This window comes from Ambystoma mexicanum, chromosome 10 (genome assembly GCF_040938575.1).
Source record: "Ambystoma mexicanum isolate Mex_15411 chromosome 10, UKY_AmexF1_1, whole genome shotgun sequence".
NCBI classification, from domain to species: domain Eukaryota; kingdom Metazoa; phylum Chordata; class Amphibia; order Caudata; family Ambystomatidae; genus Ambystoma; species Ambystoma mexicanum.
In genome coordinates, this window is record NC_090932.1 from 1198929153 (window position 1) to 1198954873 (window position 25721).

Genomic DNA, 25721 nt, shown 5'->3' on the forward strand with positions numbered 1-25721 from the left:
GTCTCTGGCCTCTCTAGTATGAGGATACAGTTCAGTTATTAGCATCAGGGCCTTCCGAAGCCAAGTCTCTTTGCCTTTCAAAATGTCTTCATTCAGAGGGGCTGAAGCAACAAACAAGTACTCAATTTCCTAGGCTATTCACTATTCACCTCAGATCTCCCTCAGCCGGGCTCAGATCATCTCAACGCAATGTTTGTAAATTATTTATGCATCCAATTTCACATGGGATATTCATTCTCGGGTTACTCACGTTCAACCTCAGGCTCAGATCTCGGATCCCCCTCAGTCGGGCTCAGATCCCTTTTAACACCCTGTTCAATTATTCTCCCTCTGCCGGGCTCAGACTAATTCCAATTTCCAATATGACTTAACACAAACTATCTTTAATCAAAGGTTTTTAGCTGATCTCCCTCTCCTGGGCTCTGACCAACTTCATATACTTTTTCATCAACTATTGAAGACTTTTTTTTTTTAAAAACTCTTTTTATTGAATTTCATAACATGAACGACAACTAAGAAACAGACCCTCCAACCCCCCTCCCTCCCCGGCAACGAGCGAACACCACCCAAATCACCGTCCAATCGGACAGACACCCCACGCTCAATGAAGGTCCAATAATCTCAAGCGCTGCGGGCACCACATTACCCTAAAATCGTCCTTAAAGTTCATAATCTCACCCCATTCAGCTGCAAAGTTCTGCACTTTATTGTTCATGGCGTACGTGGCCCATTCCAGTGCCACTATTTCCCAGATCTTCCGGTACCAGTCCTGACACCTAGGCACCTCCGGGCCCCTCCATCTCTGGGCTATTAACAACATAGCCGCCAGAACCAATATGGTTTTAGCCTTTTCCCTTCCTCTCGGGTCTCCCTTCCCCGAAGCCCTCCGAATGCCTAACAGAATTTGTACTGGCGTCCTTTCGTCTATCTCCCCGAAGGCTTGCTCCTGGGCCTTGCGTATCTCCTCCCAGAAAGGCCCAATTAGGGGGCAATTCCACCAGATGTGCTCTGCTGAGCCCGCCATCCCACAGCCCCTCCAGCATCCCTCCGACTTTTTTGGGAACATCCTATGGATGCGGACTGGGGTGTAATGCCACCCGAGTAGAATCTTATACCAAATTTCTTGCAATTGGGACGCTTTAGCCAGTTTGGGTATCCTCCTCCATAGTTTCTCCCATTCCACCCTGGAAATCTCCCGCCCAAGGACTCGTTCCCAGTTACTCATATAGGTCCAGTGCGTGCCTGCATTATTGCTATCTAAGATTTTGTAGATGTTAGATATGAGGCCTTTCGTTCCATCATTAGTGAGAAGGAATTTCTCGAATTGCGTGGGCTCCCGTGTGACCGCCAATTTAACCCCTGGGTGTACAAGCCAATGCCGTAACTGCGCATAGCGCAATCTTTCTCCCTCCTGTACCGCCACTTAACAAATGCTCCCCTTTCTAGACCTGGGGTGAAATCTCTATTCTCGAATATGGACGTGAAAGGAGAAGGAAAAGTGGTGATCCCCGCAGACCCCGCCAACCTGTCCCAAATGTTGGCCATAAGTTTAGTAATAGAGCTCTCATACAGGTGCCAGGGCCTATGGGACTTAGGGAGCCACAACACCTTTGCTAAATTACGGTGCGCCACCGCTCTGTCCATCCTTACCCATATCTTGTCGTGCTCCTCCTCCTCTCCCCTCAGCCACTCCCTGATGATGCGGATTTGGGTTGCTTCGTAGTAACGCCTAAAATTCGGCAAGGACAATCCGCCCTCCCCCCTGGCCGTCATCAAAAGCCTGATACCCACCCTAGCTCTCTTCCCCTCCCAAATGAAATCCTTGGTCAGCACTTGCAATTCTTTAAAGAAACTTGCCGGAATCGGCTGCGGGATCGCCTGAAATAAATATAACAGCCTCGGAAAAGTGACCATCTTTACCGTGGCCATCCGCCCCAACCATGACACCCTGAGGCCACGCCACCTTAGGAAGTCTTTCTTGATTGCTTTAAGAAGGGGGGGGGAGATTAGCCCCATACCAGCCCGCAAGGGACGCCCTGAGTTTCACCCCCCATGTACCGAACCCCCTCCCGGGCTCCACTAGAAAAGGGTGCTCTCCCTCAGCCCACTCCGCTCCGTCTCCCCCAAAGTTAGATTTAACACCTCTGACTTGTTGGCGTTGATTTTTAAACCCGAGGCTTCCCCAAAAGCTTCCAGGAGGGCAATACTAGCTTGAAGTTATTCCCTTGGCTCTGTCCGCATAAGCAGCATGTCATCAGCAAAGGCTGTGACTTTTTGTTGGTCGCCCCCGAAAGGGATGCCCTGGATTTCCTCTGCTTCTCTTATTGCTTGTAGAAGCGGTTCCAAATAGATTGCGTATAAAATTGGGGAAAGGGGACAACCTTGTTTAGTTCCCCTCTGTAAGCATACCTGTCTTGAGGCCGTGCCGTTTACTATTATCCGGATGGACGGAGCTTGATAGTTAGCCCGGACCATCATCAGGAACTCTCCTCCGAAACCCATCTTCTCCATTACCCGAAACAGAAAGGCCCACTCCATGCGGTCAAAAGCTTTCTCCGCGTCCAGAGCCACTAGGACCGCGGGAGTGCTTGTCTTCTGTATCTTTTTGACTATGTGGGCCACTCTCCTAATATTGTCAGCGGTCTGCCTACCTCTAAAAACCTTGCCTGATCTGGGTGAATCAGGTACGGGAGGATAGAATCGAGTCTGTTTGCAAGATCTTAGTATAAATCTTCGCATCAATGTTAATTAGGGCTATGGGACAATATGAAGCTCTCTCCTCTGGGTTTTTATGTGGTTTAAGGATGAGGGTAACCTTGGCTTCCTCCATGGACGGAGCAATACGACCTGTCTGCCGAAAAGAATTATATAGCGATGTTAAGTGCGGAGCAATCTGAAAGATAAACAATTTATAAAAAGCGGCGGTATAGCCATCCGGTCCGGGTGCTTTATGCGCCGGGAGAGCCATGACAACCCCTCTGACCTCTTCTTCCGAGATTTCTCGGTTGAGGTTCTCCCTCGGATCTTTACTTACTTCCCGCAGCGAACCTTCTGAAGGAATGAGTCCTGCTTTTCAATCAGGGGCTGTTGGGAAGCATACAGGGAATCATAAAATTGCGCCAAGGCCTCCTGCCTTGTAATAGGCCTCTTGACCAGTAATTCGGTCACCTGGACCTAGTTGCAACGCCGAAATCGCATTTCTCGCCTTTTTGCCTCTCAGGAGGCGTGCCAGGAGGGCGTCCGCCTTATTGGCCTTTGCGTAGTATTGTTGCCTCACTGTGAGAAGCGCCCCCTCTGCTTTTTTGGTCCACAATAATTCTAACTGTCCTACCGCCTTTCTATATTCTTGCATCACTCTCCTGGAGGGGGTGCCCTCCGCTGCCTGTCTAGCCGCTTCCACCTCTGCTTCCAATTGACTTTCCAATGTTTTCAGTTGCTTCTCTCGGAAAGCAGACAACGGGATTAATTCTCCCCTGAGAGTAGCCTTGAAGGCGTCCCATCTAATATCCTCTCCTGTATCCTCTACCCTGTTGGTGGCAAAAAACAGCTTAATCTTCTCTTCAAGTATTCCCCGAGCTTCTGGATCTCTTAAGATGGCCCCTGGAACTTTCCATCCCCAGACTCCTCTCGCCCTCCGACCCAGATCCAGCACAGCTGAGACCGTTTTGTGGTCCGCAATCCCTATGGGTCCCGTGTGTACCTCCCTTATGCAGCCCAACAACCCCGCGGAGACCCATATATAGTCGATTCTAGATTGTGATCCGTGGACCCCCGACAGGAAGGTCTATCCCTCTTCCTCCCCCTTTATCTCCCTCCATGTATCCCGCAATCCCATTTGACCAATCTTGTCTTTCAGAATCGTGGACATTACTGCGCCCCCCCCTGTCTCTCTGATTTTCAGCTCTATCCCTCTCCCTATCCCAAGCTATATTTAAGTCTCCCATTAAAACTATATGTCCCCTAGCGTGTTCATCCAATACCTGCAGCACTCGATGTAAGAATTGCTCCTGCCCAGAGTTGGGTGCGTAGACCACCGCTAGTGTGTACGGGACCTCATTGAGTCTCCCCTTTACCAGAATGTACCTTGCTTCTTTATCTGACGTCTCTAAGAAGTCACACTACCAGCTGCACCTCCTCAGAGGTATTCTTCCCTTCCTCTCCTTCCCCCAGAAGCTCACTGTCTCCCGAGCCCTGGTTCTCTCGAAGCTTGACTACTGTAACAGCCTCTATCTTAATCTGCCTGCCTCCACTCTCCGCCCTCTGCAACTCATCCAGAACAGGACTGCAAGACTTGTCCTTGGCCTCAAGCCCAGGGACTGTATCTCTCCAGACTGAAATCTCTACACTGGATCCCAGTGGCTGCGAGGATTAAGTTCAAAACCCTCTGCATTGTCCACAAGGCCTTCTGGGGCCTGGGGCCTAAATACCTTCAACTCTCTCTTCCTAAATATCTTCCTTCCCAAGCCCTTCGCTCATCCGTCTCCAACTCTCTCAGGGTCAGCCGCTTCTCGAAGCAACGAGCTGGGGGTAGATCTCTCTCCGCGGCAGGGGCCTCCCTCTGGAACAGCCTTCCTGCCTCCCTGAAACTTGAGGAGAACCATCTCCGGTTCCGGAAGCAACTCAAAACCTTCCTCTTTGCTTCTGCTTTCTCTCTCCCTATCCCCTGCTAAATCCTTCACTGAAACTGCACTGAATCTGCAACTGGGCCACTCTCACGACCTCGGTCCCTGGCCCAGCCACTCTCCACTTGCACTGCCTCCCTGGCAACCCCTGCACTGCGGGACTGTCTCTGTATCCCTACAGCCCCCCCCTTCCCAGCACTTGTCTGCACTTACCTCGCACTTGCCACCAGCTGGCCCTATTTATTTATTTTTATTCTACTTACCCTGTACTGCACTTCCCCCCCCTCCCCTTCCCCTTGCACTTTTCCCTTCCCCCTACCCCTGCACTTGCGCGATCTAAATGACACCTCGCCTAGTAGGATTGTTGTCCGTCTTCCCCTTGTCCCCCCCCTCCTTGCCTCGTCGCGCCTTGAAACACTTGTGTATAGGCGCGTTACAAATGCCATATCATATCATATATCATATCCCTGGTAATAGCAGAGATTCTAAAATCGACCGTGTTTTTAATAGCCAGGGCCACTCCCCTTGCCTTAGTTTGGCCCGAAGCGTGGAGAATTCGATCATAACCACGCAGTTTTAATCTGCCCTGGTCCCTATTAATAAGGTGTGTCTCCTGAAGCCCCATTATATCAGGTCCTTCCTTTCGCGTGAAGAGTTCCAATTTCTTCCTCTTAAGAGGGGTATTCAAACCCCTCACATTATGCGTCAGACACTTGAGAAGACCTCGATGAAAAGGAGACGACCTCTAAGTGGAGGTGCTCTTCTGTCCTTCCCCCCTCTCTGCTGCTCATTGCCAACCCCCTCTTTCCCCCCCTTCACCCCCCCCAGTCTTCCCCCTCCTGAAGGATGAAACCTTCCCGCTAACTCTCCACTCCAAACTCGGGCATCCTCGCCCTTACCGATTCCAACATGGTTGCTCCGCATGGAAACCCCTAGCTTCTCTTATCCCTATGGATGCCCACCACCCCTAAAGGTGCCATAGCAGCTCAAGACTTCGCAGGCGATCCACTTCCTGCCTTTCCCAGTGTTCCCACTTTTCGAGGACTGCCACTCCTTGTTCCTTTTCTTCTTTTGTCTCCCACCGTTGACCACTCCCATGGTCTCGTCTCGGACGGCTACTCGATTCCCCTATGCCCCGGCACCGCAGGGAAGTCCTCCAGGTCAATACGCAAAAGTTCAGCCCCTTCTTGTAGAGAAGTGATGCGCCTCTGGGTGCCCTCCCATTCAAACAGTAGCCCGAACGGGAAGGTCCATTTGTATCGTATTGCTTTCTCATTAAGGACTTTTAGCAGCGGGCTCATTTGTCTCCTCTTCACAAGTGTGCTACTCGCGCGATCTGTTGCCCCTGAAACATGATGGGTTCACTCTGTCTCGCCGCCCTGAGGACAGCCTCCTTCTGAGTGTACCTGGCGAATGCTGCTAATACATCTCTTGGCCTCGCCGTCCGTCCCTTGGCTGTCCGGCCCACTCTGTGAACACGATCAAGCTCTATCGCCTCAGGGCTGCCATCTTCCAGAATGCCCTTTCAGGTCTTTATCGGGCACTGACTCAGGCAACATTTTCACCCTGACATTGATCCTACGTGATCTATTTTCCAAATCCTCCAGCTGAATTTCAAGATTTCTAGTAGCTGTACCTAACCTCTCGATTGCTTCGCTATTCGCTGTTGTGTCCTTGTCCATTTCTTGGAGACCCTTCTCCAGAGTGTCTGTTCTTTCGCCTAATTGTCTCATTTCTTGTTTCATCTCTCCTATTACCTCATTGAGGTCAGACCGCATCAGCTGGAACTGCTCCTGAAATGTCTTTGCTAGATTTACTTGAAGGGCCTGTAACTCTCCTAAGAATTCCCGTCTGGGCATGATTGCCACGTCCTCTGCCTCGCCCTGGGCACTTGCTTCTCCCGCCGACCCTCCGGGAGCTCTGGGTCCTTCCTTTGGATTTTGCGCCGGCCAGAGCGCGTGGAGGGTGCCATGGGAATCCTCTGTAGCTTGCTGACCTTTCCCCCCCCTTCCCTTTGAGTTTAGAAGACATGCCGCTGGCGTATCCCTCCTAGAGGCAGATCTACTCTTCCGCAAACAGGCCTCAATGCTCACTTCAAGGTTTCGCCCCTCAGCTGCCACCGGGCTGCCCTGCCGGCAAATAGCGATAGATTCCCCCCTCCAAGCAGCCAACTGCCTTATGCTGTCCACTAGGCTGCAGAACTGACTGGGCTCCCTCTGTAGCCAACATGGAGTTATTACAGGAGATCAGTTCCACTCTGCACCCTCTTCCCCAGCACCCATGCCACCCAAGCACTCTCGCCACACGGGGAGGGGGGGGTGCAGCCCTCGGTCTTTCCCGGGCTCCTTCCCTCGTCTTCGTTCGGGAGTTTCTAACGTACAAATGAGGTCGGGCCGCTCGCCGGGCTGCTCCCGCTTCACTTTCGCTCCAATGCCGGGCTGCCTACGTTTCCCCGCGGGCGCTCCGTCACATCGCACTCCGGGCCCGTAGGCACTGCCTCTCCACGCCAGCCCGAGATCCGGGGTTCCACCAGCAGGGAGGGGATCCAGGTGTCGCAGCTGCGCAGGTAGGGGCGGGCAGCACTCCGGGCCGCTCACGCCCCACTCTCACTCCTACGTTGGGCCTTCCACCTCCTCTCGTGGATTACCCGTTGCAGAGGACCCCCCACCGGGCGATTTCTCGTCCGCTCCTCCAGCCACTCTGCGCACTCTCCAAACTCAGCGAAACCACCAGCGAGGACAGGGCACACAAAGCGCAGATGCTCGCCAGCGCAGCCACTCCGCTCAGGTCGCAATCCGCGGGCCACCACCTCTTCAAGCAACGGGGTCCACCAGCCGCCGGAGAGGATCCGGGCGGCTCTCTAGGGTATCCGCTCCACTCCACAACCCCACGGGGAATCCCTCGCCACTCCAAGGGGGACCGTTGCCGGGGTTGTGGGCACCTTCTCCAGGCGGGTCCAGGGAGCGCCGTCGGCAAGTCTACACAGTGCCGGCGGCCATCTTGGAATCCTATTGAAGACTTTTGAATGTGCATGGGGTTTTGCTTGACCCATTGCAAGACCACTTCGATTTCACAATTCTTTATCACTCCTCACATTTGCCACCTTTCAGCTGGATACCTAAACAAGACTTTCGAATGAGCACCCGCGTGGTGCCGGACAACTCTCTGTCTACGGTATCGTATCTTGGCTTCAAAGTTAAATCACTCATCTGCTGTTTAATTGTTTGCCTCGCTTCCCACATACGCTTCATACATTGTTCTCATCAGTTTTCACCATACAATGTTTCCGCTTGCAACCTTGGCTTCACCACAGGCCCAGTGGAACAACATGACCGCTTATGCTTTTCCCCCCAATCCCCTGGTGCACAGGGTCATCTGCAGGATCAGGGAGTCGAGGGGCCTTCGGATCATCCAGATAGCCCCATGGTGGTCAGCAAGACCCTGGTTCTTGGAGCTGCTTAGCGTATTGAACCAGCCCCCCATAAACCCCCGCTGGGCCCAGCACACCTACTCTCAGCAGGGGACACAGTCATCCATCCTCCCTGCAGAAGTTAGCCCTTGTAGCGTGGTTCCTGAACAGGTCTCCCTGAAGCATCTGCACCTCTCCCAGGCTAACCTGACCATTATAGACGGGGCTAGGAGTGGCACCACCAGGAGCCAGTACAAAACCAAGTGGATCAGGTTCTGTCACTGGGCAGAATCAAAGGAAATTGAATCTTTTTTCTTGCATGTTGGACGACGTGCTCTCCTGTTCTGCACACCTTACACACTTTCGTGTAAGTAGACACATGCCACACTTATCTGGCAGCCATTGGAGCTTACAAGAACTCTCAGGAGGAGGTATTCCCATCCTCGAATCCGGCGATTAAGCAGCATTTAGCGGGCCTGATTATGCAAAATCCACGTATCAAGAAACTGCACCCGGTGTGGGACCTCAATGTGGTCCTCGGCACCCCGGCGCATAAACCATTCGATCTGATGGTGTCCACATACATCAGGCTAGTGACCACTTAAGACGGCTCTCCTAGTGGGCGTTACCTCGGCATGTCGAATCAGTGAGATCCAGGCGCCAATGTCTTCAGAGCCATATACTAAATTTCATAAGGACAAGGTGGTGCTCAGAACACACCCAGCATCCTTACCTAAGACTGTCTCCTCTTTTCGCATTAATGAGGCGATAGTGTTACCAACTTTCTCCAGCATGGGGTCTGGCATGGATTCACATGCTCATGAATATTCCCCGTCGTCAGGCCGGCAATCCTCGGTATAGAAAAAAATCAGTATCAGTTTCGTTTCTGATTTGTCTTTCTTAGTAGTAACCAATCACTGGTCTCTGGGTCATACTGCCCCCAGCCAATGACTGCCCTCTCCCTAAGCCCCGCCTCTGGCAGCCATTCTCAGATTTTTACCGCACGTTCAAGTGTTGGGAGTCCTCGTGCTGTAGCTGTCGAGATTTTGCTGCGTTTTCGCGCTTTTTTCAGGAGATTTTTCTCATTTTTCGGTTCAATAGAGCCTCAAGCGCCACCGTTTCTACATCCGATCAACGGGGATCCGTTTCGGAGTTTTCTACGCCCCTCAAGGGTTAAGATTTCGTCAAGTTACGCTTTTGGAGGATTCCAGAAGTTCCAAGGGCTACCCCGGACATGGCCCAGGAGAAAGGAAGCTTGACGCCCGGGAAGCTGTTCAGGACCTGCCCTGGATGCCAGCTTCAGAATGTTTTCAAGGAGGACAAGCATTCATTATGCCTCTACTGTCTCCATGAGGACAAGACGCACACAGAGAAGGACTGCGTGTTTTGTGGGAACATGTCGGAGCGGACCATGAAGGATCGCCACCTCCGTCTCGCCAACTGGCTGGAAGGGAAGAGCCCGTCAGGCGAGAAGAAGAAAAAGAAGTCTGAGCGGTCTTCTAAGTCCTGTGAGGGCGCCCTGGCGACGGGGGCCCAACAAAAGGCTAGGCACCGCGAGTCCGCGGGCATCGGGAGTGCAGAACGGTCGGGCTCCTTGGCTGCCAGGCAGGGCGCATCCTCCCCAGCGCCATCAACCACGAGCCAACGCTCTGGCTCGGGTAAGAGGAAGTCCGAGAACCCGGCAAAGCTTCTGGAGAGGCCCCGGTCGATCTCGAAGATTCCAGCAGAGGGGGAGCGAGGCTCGGACCCTCCCCCCAAGGTGAAGGCCCCAGGCGTCCAGAAGGTGACAATGGCCTTAATTCACCCTGCTAAGACCTCGATTGAGGGTGTCGCCGCGGCCCTGGCTCAGATTGTGGAGGCTACACCAGTGGAGGCGCCCTCAGGACCCTGCCACCGCGGAGGGAGTCGTCTTTCAGGCCCATTGAGAAGACCCCCACGAAGTCCTCGTTGGAAAAGGTGGGGAGGGGCTGGTGACCATCGTGGATACGGACAAGACCTCTGAAGAAGAGCTCATCAAAGTCGTGGAAGAGGCCCAGCCCATCGGGAGGGATCCCGACGAGGGCGACGACGAGAGCGACGGGGTCGCCGTCAGGGCTCCTCAAGACCCCTCGCGCCCGTCGTTTCCGGCACCGCAGGACACTACGGCGGCCATTTTGTCAGCGATTCAGTCCTTATGTTCGGAGATAAGGACAAGGTTGCCCCTCCCCCCGACGGAGGTACCTGAGCCAGACCCGATGGGGGAACCAGAGCCAGGACCTTCGGAAAGTCCACCGCATAAGAGGAGGAGGACGCATCCTACGCCTGCTCTGCCTTCCCCCCGGTCTACTGCCCATGGGGATGATACAGGCACGGACACGGCTACGACAGGTACAGATGACGGAGGCGACGACAGGACGTGTCCCCCGTCGCCCCCTGCTCAGGTGTCCCCGCCCGACGAAATTGGATCCTTTCATGCCATGATTTCCAGGGCATCCGAGCTCTTCCAGCTCTGCCCAGAAGAGAAGAAGAAGGAAGGGTTCCTTTACCAATGGCGCGAGGCTAAAAGGAAGACGGTCCTCGCCATACTGCTTCTTGATGACATCTGGGATGAGGGGCTCGCCCTCTTCAAGAACCCTGCCACGGCGCCGGCAAAGAGGGACCGGTACGAGAAGAAGTACCGGGTTCCCGACGCTGCCCCCTTGTGCCTTCGGGCGCAACCTACCCCGGATTCGGTCGTCTTGGCGGCGGCAAAGAAGAAAGCTGGGGGGGCATCGGCCTCGACATCAACTTCCCCGCCGGACGGCGAGGGCAGGAAGTTGGACACAATGGGACGGCGGATCATCTCATCCGCAGCGACGACTATCAAGGCGGCCAACGCCCTAGCTATCGTAGCCCGCTACGACAGGGAGTTGTGGTTCAAAATCGCCCCTCTGTTGGACTTCCTTCCGGACACCAAAAGGGCTGAGGTTCTTGAAATCCTACAGGAGGGTGAGATTGCTTCGGACCACGCCATCACGGTGGCAACGGACATCGCCGACACCGGTTTCCGTCAGTTGGGCAACAGCGTTTGCTTGAGACGACGAGGATGGCTCAAGGCCACAGATTTCCGCCAGGACGTACAAACCAAGGTTTTGGACATGCCCTTCGACGGGCACAACCTGTTTGGGAAGGTGGTTGATGAGTCCCTTCAGGCCATCAAGACAGACACAGAGACTGCCCGGGCGCTGGGAGTGCTCCAACAACGACGGCCGTCCTTTCGGAGCTCCGGAGGCAGACAAGGTGCCTCCAAGGGATCTGGCAGTGGCTCCTCCATGTACCGCCAAGCGGCAAGATCTTCGTCCGAGGAAGCCTACAGGGGACGTGGCAAGTCAGGTGGTGCCCGTCGTCGTCGATAGGGAAGTCAAGGAGGCAAGGCGGCCTCCAAACAAGATTGAACCGACCATGGGGTCGGGCCCCCGCCAAAGCACCCCGGCGGGAGGCCGGCTGGCGAGGTTCGTCAGCGTGTGGGAGTCCATCTCCACCGACCGTTGGGTGCTGGACGCCCTGGCCCAAGGGCACGCCCTCGAGTTCCAGAAGTGCCCAAGCGTTCCACCCGTGGCCAGGAAGGAAAATCACGTCCCTCAACTACTGTTGGAAGTAAGTGCGATGCTCAAGAAGGGTGCCATCGAGCTCGTCCCAAAGAGGCTTCTGGGCTCCGGAGTTTACTCAAGGTACTTCCTCGTAAAAAAGACAACAGGAGGATGGTGCCCCATCCTGGACCAACGACGACTGAACAAGTACATCAAGGCACAGAAGTTCCGTATGGTCACCCTCCAGCACGTGCTGGGACAGCTGGAGTAGGGCGATTTCCTGTCGTCGTTGGACTTGGAGGATGCGTACTTCCACATCCCCATTCTAAAAAGACACCGAAAGTTCCTCAGGTTTGTGGTCCAAGGGCGGCACTACCAGTTCAAAGCCCTCCCGTTCGGATTGAAGTCGGCACCCAGGGTGTTCACCAAGTGCCTCGCACCGGTGGCGGCGCGGCTGCGCCTACAGGGGATCCACGTCTACCCCTACCTGGACGACTGGCTCATCCGGGCAAGGACACGGGAGCTCGCCGTGGAGCACACTGTAAAGACCGTCCAGCTGCTCACGGACCTGGGATTATCCATCAACTTTCCAAAATCCCACCTGGTTCCGTCGCAAGTCTCCCTGTTTTTGGGAGCTAAGCTTGACACAGTGGCGCGGCTGGCCTCGCCGTCGGAGGAAAGGACCAGGACCATTCTGGGCAAGGTGCAGCGTCTGTTGGCCACGGACATGGCCAGGGTAAGATCTATCAAATCCCTCCTCAGGATGATGTCGTCCTGCATTTATCTGGTGCGCCTTTGCAGGCTTCGGATGCGCTCCTTACAAGAGTTCCTCGACGCCCGCTGGGTCCAGTCGACGGGCAGCTTCGAGGACAGGATCCCTCTCAACGAGACGTTCCGTCAGGCGATCCGGTGGTGGGGTACCCGCTCCCATCTCTCGGCGTGCACAGACTTTAAGACCCCAGCTCACCAGGTGACGGTGACAACGGACACCTCCCTGGAAGGTTGGGGAGCGCACTCTGGAGATCTTCACGCAAGAGGCCTTTGGCTCCCAGAGGAGAAGTCTCTCCACAGCAACATCTTGGAGCTCCGCGCAGTGTTCTGGGCCCTCAGGTCCTTTCTTCCGTCCCTCAAGGGCAAGGTGGTGAGGATCTTCACCGACAACACCACCACGATGTTCTACATCCGGAAGCAGGGCGGAACCAGGTCCCCTGCCCTATCCAAGGAAACCCAGGATCTGTGGCATTGGGCCGTCGCCCAGGTGATGTTTCTGGTGCCTCTTCATCTGGCAGGAATAAAAAACACGATCGCCGACTCACTCAGCAGGGAGCTGCGCTTGTGCCACGAGTGGGAACTACGCCAGGATCAAGTGGATCGACTCTTCCGACGATGGGGCGAACCCCAAATCGATCTCTTCATGACGGCGACGAATTCCAAGTGCCGGAGGTTCGCCAGCAGGTTCCCCCAGCCGAGGAGGATGGGCGATGCTTTCTCGTTCCCCTGGGACGGCCTATTTCTTTATGCGTTCCCTCCGCTGCAGTTGCTGCTCAGGCTCATCAACCAGCTCAAGAGATCCCAGTGCAGGATGATCCTCGTCGCACCGGCGTGGCCAAGACAGATCCGATTCCCGGACCTTCTGGACTTGTCAACGTCCCCACCAGTCAAGCTACCGACGGACGCAGACCTTCTCTCCAGAGAAGGAGGCGCCATTCTTCACCACAACCCGGAGTCGCTGAACTTGCAGGCCTGGCTCCTGCAGCACTAGAGTTTGGAGGGTACGACATCCCGGCCGACTGCAGAGAGGTTCTTGCAAAGGCCAGGGCGTCCTCAACTCTCAAATGCTACAGACATAAATGGAAGAGGTTCTCTGTCTGGTGCCGTGCATAGAAGATTGACCCTCTGCGGATTACGGCCCCTCAAGTACTGCCGTACCTACTGTCGCTGGCCAAAGCTGGACTGGCTCACGCCTCCATCAAAATACATCTGGCTGCAATCTCCCGATATACCAGGACTACGGGACGGGCGTCCTTGTGGTCTCATCGCCTGGTGAAGGAATTCATGAAGGGACTATTCCGATCATTCCCGCCGGTGAAGGCTCCTGCCCCGGCGTGGGAGCTTAATGTGGTGCTGACCAGGCTCATGGGGGCCCCATTCGAGCCTATGCATTCGACGCCTTTGAAGTTCCTGTCATGGAAGACAGCTTTCCTCGTGGCCATCACCTCCGCACGACGAGTGGGAGAGATCCAGGCCCTATCTTGCAAGCCTCCATACTTGACTTTTCATGACACAAGGGTGGTGCTGAGGGCACACCCCTCCTTTATGCCCAAGGTGCCGTCGGACTTCCACCTCAACGAGCCCTTGGTGTTGCCAGTTTTCTTCCCGTCGCCTTCGTCGCCGGCCGAGAGGACTTTGCACTCGCTGGATGTAGCTAGAGCGCTGAAGTTCTACGTTGACCGCACGAAGAGTTTTCGGAAGACGTTACAGCTGTTTGTGAACTTTGGGACTGTGAATCAAGGTAAGGCTCTCTCGAAGACTTCCATTTCCAGATGGCTCTCCGGCTGCATCATGCACCGTCACCGGTTGGCAAACCGACCGCTGCCCGGCCGTCCGAGAGCCCATTCGACCAGAGCGATCGCTGCTACCACAGCGTTCCTGTCTGGTGTGCCCCTGCTGGACATCTGCAGGGCTGCGACGTGGAGGTCGACGCACACCTTCACAAGATTCTACTGCGTCGATCGGGACTCCAGGGAGGAGTCCAGGGTCGGCCAAGCAGTGCTGCGCGACCTGTTCGACTAAGGTGAGCCTCGTGAGGAGGTAAGAGTTGCTTAATGTTGAGTTGTTGTATTGCTTAATGTTGAGCCTGTTGCCACCTCCCCTGGTTGTGCATGTGTGTACTGCTATGTATTCTCTTATTCATGAGCATGTGAATCCATGCCAGACCCCATGCTGGAGAAGGAGCAAGTTACTTACCCGTAACTGTTGTTCTCCAGCATAGATCTGGCATGGATTCACATGCGAACCCTCCCGCCTACCCCTCTGCGGCTCTTCACTTGGTCATGCTGCCACTTTACGTGCTACCAAATCTGAGGATGCCTGCCAGAGGCGGGGCTTAGAGAGAGGGGAATCATTGGCTGGGGACAGTATGACCCAGAGACCAGTGATTGGTTACTACTAAGAAAGACAGGTCAGAAACGAAACTGATACTGATTTATTTCTATACCGAGGATTCCCGGCCTGACGACGGGGAATATTCATGAGCATGTGAATCCATGCCAGACCCATGCTGGAGAACAACAGTTACAGGTAAGTAACTTGTTCCTTCTTCGCTGACCCTACGGATGACACCCTGACGGTACTGCACTGTCTAGACGTCAGGCGGGTGCTAAGATCCTACCTGGACAGAACAAAAAGCTTCCCTAAATCAGACGGCCTATTCATCACCTTTCGGGGATCAAAACCAGGCTGTCAGTCCTCCAAGGCTTCCATAGCGAGGTGGATGGTTATGGCCATCAAGGAGGTGTATTAGGGGCAGCACAGGCCATTGTCAGCAAACATGCATGCCCACGTAATCAGAGCTAAAGCCACGGCGGTAGCTTTCCAAAGGCACATTCTGTGGCAGGTTATCAGCAAGGCGACTACGTGGGCTACTCTCTCGGGCTTCTGCAAGCACTACTGTTTGGATGCCAGCACCAAATCGGACGTGGCATTTGGTCAGGCAGTGTTAAGGAACTTGTTTTCTTAAGAGAGACAACTCTCCACCCTAGCTACATTCAGTTGTAATCGGCCATACAATATGGAGGAAAGGGGACTAGAAGTAGGAGTAATTATAAGTCATTCACCGTAGTAACTAACATAGTCCTAGTCCATATTCCCTTTTCCTCCTAAAGTCCCACCATCCTCCCCCTAATAAAATTGGTGACTTTAGGCAATGTTAATATTGTCGACGCGCCAAAGTGGACTGAGGAGTGGCACCGGTGGGCGGAATAAGGGGAGCGCATGCTCCCAGGGCCGCACCCCCACATGCTTCTAAATTTAAAGGGGAAGATGATTTTTCCTGGATTAAAAAGGTTCTGTGTCCTGTTCCCAGGGAGGAACGCCACATGCAGTATTGAGGAAAGGGGACTGTCGATAGGAGTATGTTAGTCACTACCGTGAGTAACTTTTAATTTTCCCATAACATGCCATGGACATCCCGTGGCATATGATCGTTCAAAGGGAGAAAATCCTGTTTAGGAATGTGGGGTTTTTCAGATGGCAAAAAGGGCTCAAGGTATTATGCCATCCCAATTTTTGCCATCGGCCTCAACTAACGTTTTCAGGATATGCTTTAAGGTTTTATTGAATCGTTTCACCAACCCGTCAGTCTGTGGATGATAAATGAAAGTTCTGAGGGTTTTTATATTCACAATTTCCTTCACTTCTGACATTAGTCTGCTCATGAAGGTAGTTCCCTCGTCAGTTAGAATTTCCTTCGGAAACCCAACTGATGAGAAAAATTGGATCAAATGTTCAAGGATCTGCTGGGTCGTATTATTGTACAAGGGAAATGCCTCAGGGTAACAAGTGGCATAGTCTACAATTACCAGTATGTACCGATTCCACAATTGCAACGGCTCAATCGGCCCAACTATATCCATCTGAGAACTGGTCTTCTGACGTAGGACACAAGTAAGCACAACATTTTTTACCTAATCGTAGATCCCTGGCCAATAGATCAGACTTAATATTTGTGACTGTGTTTTAACATTTCCTAAATGAGCACTTGTCAAGTGGGAGTGAGCGATTTCTGACACTACCGTTTTGTGGCTATTGGGTACCAATATTTCTGACTTGGGAGCACCGTCAGTACCTATATCCCCTCTGTAAAATGATCTGGCCTTAAAGAAAATTGGTCCTCCTTTCTGTCTATCTTACTCCTCAGGCAACACCTGAAGAAAAGGTTCTGCTAGTAGCGAATCATTCCTTTGGGCGAATGCCAGATCCGGAATGATTTCCGGTTCCTCCCCAAGGCCTTTGGTTGTTATTACTTCAGCTGGTTCTGAAATTTCTGTCTGCCTCTCCAAAACCTTTGCTTCCCCTCATCATTTAATTTCTTTCACCTTGGGAAATAAAGCCCGCTTCAAGAATCCCTGAGCTATTCTTACTCCCGCTTTAACCCGATATGCCTCATTCCCGCTATTCTGAACTATTTTTATGTCGTCCCTAGAATCAGGATCAATGACGCTTGCTAAGACGTCTAGGCCATTGCGCCAGGTGAGACTAGATTTAGAGGAGGGTCTGACACAGGTTCCTGGTTTGGGGGTATTAGGACCAAGTCAGTTGGTACCAATACTTGGTCTCCAGGTTGTATCAATGCCCCCCTGCCACTGCATACGTCAAAGCCAGTGGAATGTTCCATAGCTATTGATTTGTTTGTAAGCTCTGTTGCTAACTTTTTCAAGCTTGAGGGTTCCACAGTTTGTGTCAACTGAACCCGATCCTATCTCTGACACCATAGGCGAAGAGTCAGGAATGAAACTCAGACACAAATTAGACATGGTTTTGGCTAAAGACTTTTATTAAAAAATAAGTGGTTGGGAACATGCCTCACTGTTCCTGCACTAGGAGTGTTTCCCTACTTGAACTCAAAACTAAGGATCTGTCAGCATCAGACTGTACACAACAAAACAGTCCTATATCCAAAGTACTATTCTGACATTCAAATTCTAAGACAATGAATTTTAAAGTGAAGGTTAATGTCTTTGACCTTCAGTGTTTTAGAAATGTTAAAATGGGAAAGCAATAAGTAACTCCAAAAAAAGGCTCTGCATGTTGCTCCTTATTCCAGAGGGTGTCTCCCTTCCCCTGGATCCTTCATGTATTCTTAACAATGTCAGTTCTTGTCTTTTCTTTTTATCACTACAAAAAACTCATATAATGTCCTTTGGGCTGTCAGAAACATGGTGTACTCTCCTGCCAGGGTTTCTGTGCTTGATTGTATTCATACACTTGTAGTTGCCTGGTATACTCTCCTGCCAGGGCTTATTGTTTTCACATACTTGTAATGGTATACTCTCCTTCCAGGGCTTCTTGTATTCACACACTTGTCCGTACTTCCACTCTTGACAATTCACTACATTAGCCCTTCTGGCTGATTCATTCTGTCCATGGCATATTGCATTGTTAATGTTTTGCTCCTGGTAATCTACTACTTTTAGCCTTATTGGCTAGTTCACTTTGTCTGTTATTTGCTGACTTGTTACTGTTTCTTAAATGTATATTTCGTACATATTGGCAAACTTCAAAGGTTCCCTTCTTTAAATGATGAACTTCTACTTTCTCTCTTTCGGACATAACGGCTTTCTTTCTGTGTTCTATTTTGTTCAATTACTTGCATGTGGCATGCTCGCCAATGCGCTCCGCTGTTCCCCTCATCCCAACAGGTTCTTTGCAGCATTTTTAGACCTTCTCACAGCATCCCGACAATATTCTTCGGGTGATTTCTTCCTCGCGCACCTCGGCTTCCTGCATCACTGCTTCCTGGGTTTCCAGCTGAGCTTCTCTGCTTTGCACGGGTCTCCGGTAAGCGTCTTCTACTGCTGAACACCCATGAGCACTGTGCTGGCTTCTGGCGTTCTCACGACAAGTGGTTTTCCTCATGCAGCGTTCCTCTTCTCAGCACTTGCACCGGTTGGCTCCACCGTCTTCCCCTCCACCCGTCTGTTTCACAGACAGGAGCAACCTGCTCCCACCAGCAGTCAACTTTAGTCTCTGGTGCTTCTCTTCGTCGCAGTATCAAGGTGTTTATGGGAACAGTAGACCCTTTTTGTTAACTTTCGCAAAAACATTGGAGGAATGTTTCTAATAGTTTTGAGGACAAATTAGTGTTCGAAAGCTGGTCTGTAGATTGAATTGGGGGAGATTCAGCACTCTCCCTTGAGGGAGCAGGGGAAGAATCACAATAGGCCATTATTGTGTGTTCTATTTACTCCCCTCCACAAACTGGTCAGATTGTCACTCAAACTCACACCATTATAAGACGATCACTGCTTCCCGTCACAACTGATATCTTATCTAATACACATTTTTTCCAATCAAAACAGTTTGTTCTTTCTTGCATATAAATAAATAAATACTGCCTGCTTTTTGTCTGGAAATATCATTTAGAAAATGACTGCTGGAAAGCCTGCCTGCTGCTGAAACACTGATACCCAGCCTCAACCAACTGTAAGTGATGCACCTTCAAGTGTTTCTGGCAAACCCCTGGATTAGAAGGGTAGAAGGACTTACCTTCTCTCTGAGACCTTGGACAGGGTCCTACAGTAATCCAGGTTCAAAAGGAGCAGACTTTGACTCTGCTACCAGTTCAGAATGGTTTTCAAGCCGACTGAACCACTATGGAGTCATTTGTGAGCCACTGAAAGACCCAACTGAGCTTTCTCTGACATTACAAGCTTTTAGAACCATTTTGATCCGCTTGAAGAGGTGAATTCAACTTCATCTGCCTGTTCTCCTGGGCCTTTGATCCGATCACCTTTTTCCAACTGCTCTGGATCAGTGAACCAGTTAAACTGGCTCACTGCTAAGGTCGAATCAATGCATCGAGACAAATCCCAAGCCATCACACTTCGAGGCACTACACATCAACTGTTAACAAGTTTTCCTTCGAGCCACAACCCAAGGTCATTTTTTGAAGTGCACAGTATTTACCTCCCGTTGAACTAACTCAACTGTCTCAACGCCAACTGTACCCTGCTGAAAACAGAATTCCAGGTCGACGCTGTTAAGCAGCCAGAAAAAGATTTAAAGGTATTCCATAGCGTTTGTCCCCGTGCCCTAGTTGTAAAGGTCCCTATGACAAGTAAAACTCACACCATACCTTTTTAAGAAACATACATTTGAACTTGAACTTTGCTATTTAGAGAATTGCAGTAAGACAGACCCACCAGAGGGGAAAAAGGAAGTTCATGGGAATAGAACCATAGAATCAATCAATGGAATAAACTGCGCACTGTGAGGGAGCTAAATATGGGGACAGATCAGGTCAAGGAATCATAGAGATATATTCAATCAATCTTTAATAAACACATATACAATTGCCATACAATTAAAAACAGCTTAAAAACATATCATTGATACTAAACATATCTATTTAAAGTGCATATTATTTTACTAAACATCCTAGGATGTAAGCAAAAGTGCAATGTGCCTAACCTAGTTCAAAAGTGCATAAATTCCGTAGACAGTAAAGAGCCTCAATTGAACCCCAAATTGTATTTAGCCAGGGGGATATATTATAACTAATCTCTGTATATATGTAAGAGTTAGTTAGTGAGGCTTAAAGAGTTATGTAGGACACCAAAGTCACGCAGATCAACAGACTATTTTGGTCAGATTGGAGACAAGCACAGGTTGCTGTTTGTTCTCTATAAAGAAATGTTGGGCTGGACTAAGGTACAACCCTTTTCATCTCGCAGAAAATATTGTTTATTGTTGATCTGAAGCTGTTTTTAATTGTATGGCAATTGTATATGTGTTTATTAAAGATTGATTGAATATATCTCTATGATTCCTTGACCTGATCTGTCCCCATATTTAGCTCCCTCACAGTGCGCAGTTTATTCCATTGATTGATTCTATGGTTCTATTCCCATGAACTTCCTTTTTCCCCTCTGGTGGGTCTGTCTTACTTTGGTTCTCCCCTGGGTTCATGGTGTTGGGGATTATATATTTAGAGAATTGCATAAATACCCGTCTTCAAACCCAGAGTGCTCCTTTTATCTAGGTCTATATATCATGTGTATTTATTTACAGTGGTAGGCTGTTGGTGTTTTAACAGTATGTTAGTATTTTTAGTTTATTTAAAGTCTCATATTTTCCGGGAAACTTGATTCGACATATCTTTGATTTTGGTACCACAGTACTATGGTTTCATTCATGTTCCTGTTTCGCCTTTATAATTTAGATTACGGCTAGTTTAGTAATAGTGTGGGGCTGAGTGGAAGTTTAGAAACAACTACCCATCCCTGTAGTCCTTCAGAGCAGTAGTCATTGTGCAACTGTGAGCATCACAAATTAGAGTCTGAGTGATTCCCATATCCGCATACAGGTTAGTTGTCCCGCTCTGCCCTACACGTTAGGTCAGCTTAGTGGCTCCCCATGCTACACCAATCGTCAAATTGTCTGGGACGCTTTTTATTTGAACATAAAAACCATCAGAACTTTAGTGGATTTGTGAAATGGCAAAGCCTGGCTGTAAAGATCTAGGCAAGAGCATCCCGTTGTTTTAACAAAGTAAATAATTTCGCATTAATTTACTTTGTGGTAATTACTTTGAATTACTTAGAATTATTCATAGCTAGTTGTGGGTTAAGGCATAAAAAGGAGGGGAGGGGTTGGGACGGGGATGGTAGTGATGGGGAAAGAGGGTGTGAGAGGACCATCCCAAATAAAAAGTACATACCTTGAAGTAATGGACCACAAATAGAAATTTTTCTTTGAAGTGACATGGAAGAGTAGTTTGCTAACGCCACATTATTCTCTATTACTGACTCCAAGGAGAATTTTTTTTTACGGTTGTTTCTTGAGTACCTCTTAAATGTGTTGATATAAAGTCCGAGGACCATGGCATCACTTATCCATTTATTTTAAAATATGATTATTTTTTATCCACCTTCACTCAGGTGTATAGTTAGCAATGGCGTGTCTCATTTGCCACAGGAATATCTCATCATATTGTCTGCACAGCCAGCCTGTTAGTCCCCTCTCCCCTGGCTTCACTGAAACGTTGCCCTGTGGCGACCTAGGAGATTACATTAATTGGCTTATGTGTCATGACAACTGAAAGGAGTGATTGATTCAGCATATTCTCTCATGCCTAATCCATTCTCTCTCCTTCCTTCTTTCCCCTCGCCACCCTCATTAAGCTGTAGTCTAAAACTCTCCCTTTCTCTATTTCCAGCTGAGCGCAAGCCTCCTCTCTTCAATATGAATGCAATGAGTGCCTTATACCATATAGCCCAGAACGAATCCCCTACACTACAGTCAAATGATTGGTAAGTTGACTTCCTGGACCTCCATTCACTTATTCCTTCATGAGCTGTATGCTGATAATACAGTTACTGTTGCTTCTGACTAACAAAAAAACATGCAACCTGCTTCTGTAAGTAGCAGTTCTACTGTAATGAGCAGTTATTCTCTTAAGTTTCAATTTATAATGGTAAACACATCGGCTGCTCATATTACATTAATCTTTGCTCCTGCACTGCAGCCGCTCTGGATTGGTGGTTGTACTCTGCATGGCCATGTGTGGAGTCAGGCTTCAAGACCTATTTAATTGGTCTCTTGGGAGGAATGTGCAGACACCGTTTGTGATTTTTGTATCTGGATAAGCAATCCTAGATGCAGGATTAATTCCTGCAGGAAAGAAAGGCTTTGAACCGACAGCTCTTGGAGAACTCAGTCGGCTGAGAGGTGCCTATGTTGAATCAAAGCTTAAACACCTTCTGTAGGTCTTCCATTGCCACATACGTACTATACCACATTAATGGAAATAGGTGGCAGATCATTTGTGTTGGTTTCACACAGACACATTACAAAATATTAAAATATGTAAACCAGTTTAATAAAGCATGTTGTTTTTCCTTGTGTTGTAATCAGACGATAATCTCTCTGCCAGTTAGACTATGGTGTAACTTCATAGCAGGCCTCTGTATTGAACACATGCAGGCAATTTTCGTAACGTGAGTGAAATATTTCCAAACCCTATTGTTTATGTATTTATTTAAATGTTTTTTTTAGCGTCAGTGTGCCACTTCATGCTCATTGCCTGCACTGATTGTCTTCTGGTAATCTGGACACTATGGGCATCCCTCTCTTCGGAGGAGGTGATGGACTTAAAGTTGGGAAGGCTTCAGTGTTCAGTTTCGACAGATGTGATAAGCAATTGGAGAGGCCTTCTTGGAAGGGTTGTATTGAAGGATGCAGCTGCAAAAATGTGGGTGTTGAAGGCTTCTTTGTAAAGGTTGTTTTTCAAGGCTGACTTCAAAATGGGGTGGCTTGATAAGGCTCTCGTGGAGATTAAAATTGTTAAAAAAAAGGGACCTCTTGCCTTTATGGTTTTGCCTGTTTGAATTTATTTTATGTTTGATGTCAGACTGAGCGTTGTTTGGTGGTTCTGAAAGATGGTTATGAAGAAGGAATTTGCATGCGGGTTGTTAAGTGGTTGTCAATATCCTCTACTATGGAAATCTTTGTACCTGGGTCAGATTGTATTGACTTTTTATTTGTTGTTCCAATGGCACAAAAAAGACAGTGAGGGACAGCAAGATTCTCTTTATAGGGACTTATAATTAAATATAGGGACTTTAAAAGCAGGAATAACCTTCTAACAAAGTTGTTCTGTCTTTTTTTTGTGATATAACTTGACGGGTAGAGACAGAATATGTTGACCCCAAGACTCTTATTGTAATTGAATGGTTCCACTGGCAGCCATTTGCAGTTCATCTATAATTTTGGTGATGAGATATACCTTTCTCATGTTTAGATATAGAATGCTTTTGAATCTTTGGAGTTTCTGTATTTCTTCCTTTGCGGTCTGTGGTAAATCAGACATAGGAGACGGACAAGAGGACATGGTTCAATGATGATCTTTATTGAAAAATTTAAGAAAACCTCTAATCCTATGTTTGTCAAGGGGTCCCAACACAAAACAAAAACGGGTGCTGGTCAGGATGTCTTATAAATAGAAAAAACTGTCCTCTGTCCAAATCATTCTAACCTACCAACTATCCTATCACTTCGGAAAGAAAGTAATGAGAACCTAAATTTGAGGTTAGGATAGGGTTACTTTCCCCTGGTAGTAATTTAGTGGAGGCCTGTTTTCTGAACCTCACCAAAGAGTTCTCATGATCTTCTCCACTTCTGAATCACATGTCCATAAGTTTGAAAATAGACAAAATGTTGCTTAGCTTTCTTTTAGGTCAAGACAATGTCCTTGACACATATTCTGGACCGTCTTACTTTATTCCGTCTCCTAGGCATCTCTTCCGGATCTGTACAGATTGGCAATTACAAAAGAAACAATCCACTTTCGGTCTTGTCTCAATGTTTCACCTTCTTAGTCTCGGGTAGGCCTTGGTCAACCCTATTTTGCACGTCCTTTCGTTCAGCCCGTTGTGGGGTAAGGGGTTTCTCAACCCAAGGTGAATTACGGCCTGCTCAGCCCTTTTTAGTAGCTTGATTCGCTTGACTCTTCCTAGATCACTTGTATGGTTAACCCTGCTTTTGCTACGGGCCTTCTCGCTAACTTGCTTTGCTCAAGCCCTTCTGGGGTATTCTAATGTCCAGCGCTGTGTGGCCCGCAGGCCCGCTCAGCCCTTCCACACCCTTCTGGGGCACACAGATTTGTAGCCCGTTTTCTGTTTTTCTATGTCTCTATCTGCCTCCTCTCAGTACAATGTTGCCTACCTCTTTTCCAGCAACAGTGTATCTCTGTGGCTTTGACGTTTCTGGTCAGTGTGGCTCAGCGGTTCAGACATGGCTGTGATGTGCGCGGTTGCGTCTATTATTTTGGTAGCCCAGTTTCTGGATGGCCAGGCCTTGTTGCTCCAAGTGGGAGCTCAGATCCTTCAGCTGTGGCGATACCAGGCTCTCTGCTGGTCTGCAAGCGGCAGAGTTCCATGGGCTTCTTTGAGTCTCCACCCACCACGTTACAGACATGCTTCTTCCTTCTTCCTGTGAGGGAGGGGCTCCCTCCTGTGAATGGTTATGCAGGCCGGCCTTTCTCACATGCCAGCTGCTTCTCTTCCTTGTTGCCTGCATCCAGTGGTATTTACATTCCTCCCCTATAGTCAAGTGACGATGCCATTAGTCCTAATCTTCCTCAGAAGGCAGTAGGAAGTAGAGGTCAGAAACTAACCTATGCACGTTAAAGATGGCCCTGTGCATGGTTACGTTGTTCAACCCCCTATGTAGCCAATAATCATGGAGCACTTGGAGGTAGTGGGAGGTGGTATGAGATTGTTATTTGGGCATTCTTTACCCTGTCCCCTACGGCGGCTATCACGGATTGGGCTCACCTCTCTAGTCCCAAAGGGGATGGTTCCCCCTTGAGGAGAAGGGACAAATTCCTTTGATTCGTCACAGGTCCCAATTTAAACTACATTGTAGTAGTCCGGCAGAGTAGGCTAGATCCCCGATTAATGCAATCCCTTATTTTGATTCTAAGAGTGGGAGTTCCCTTCACAATAACATAATTTGAAAATTGATTTTGTTATGACTGTTGCAGTTTGGGATGAGGAGAGGTATTTTTTAAACCAGACCCCCACATTTGTTTTCTTCTGTGAATGTTTTGGAGTTGCTCCCTTTGTTGAGGCAAAGGAATGTGTTCCAGTCGCTTGTTAGGCTCTATAGCAGCAGGCTGATGGACCCTCCTCTTGTGCCTGTTGTAATCTGGGATGCTGTGCCGGATAATTGGGGTTCTCTAGACTCAGAGGAAAGCAGCATACATCTGAAACTGCAGTTGGGATTGAGTTATCACCACAGCCCGCGGTCACAAATAAATGTTGAAAAGTAATGTCAAAGAGAAGCTTTTATAGTTGTTGCAGGTGATCTGTCTCAATGATAAGAGGAGCCGGTTATGATCTGGTAGCTCCGATTAAACAACCATTGGAGTGTCCAACCTGCAACTCCTGCCCACTTTGCCATTCCGTACTGCAGGGGCTCATGCTCATCCCTCTTATATGCTGCTGACTATTCAAAGAGGATTTGAAGTTATGGTTGAACCCTGTTGATTAGTCAGAGACCCTCCATAGCATCGGTAAAGATAGATTTTCTTCTCATTAAAGACCGTAGCCATGATTGGTTTTTGTGGAGGAGGTTCATTGTCTGACTTCAATATCCAAAATAATATTGGCAAAAGGAAAGTTGGATACTGGACATTAAAAAATGTAATCCTCAGGCTCTGCTGATGTTTATTTTTATAGATGATTTATTTTGTGCCATAGGTATATGAAATACCTCATAGCATCTAGAGAAAAAAGGGGTAGAGGGATGATCACCTGATAGTGTGTTCAAGGACTTGGAAACATGTTCTGAATACTTTGAAAAGGCTGTGGAAGACAGTCGGTTAAGGCCTTAGTAAATTAAACCTTTAGCATTAGAAAT

General features: G+C 49.5%; 1 protein-coding gene across 10 annotated transcripts in view; it reads left to right on the forward strand.

Moving 5' to 3' along the window:
* Nucleotides 1-25721, forward strand: part of TAOK3 (TAO kinase 3) — a 2703337-nt gene that overhangs the window by 1088065 nt on the left and 1589551 nt on the right. For all 10 annotated transcript variants that reach the window (XM_069619192.1, XM_069619190.1, XM_069619185.1 and 7 more), the window contains one exon: nt 21517-21610. In XM_069619192.1, the coding sequence (XP_069475293.1) occupies nt 21517-21610 (94 nt within the window). The remainder of the gene's footprint in view (nt 1-21516; nt 21611-25721) is intronic.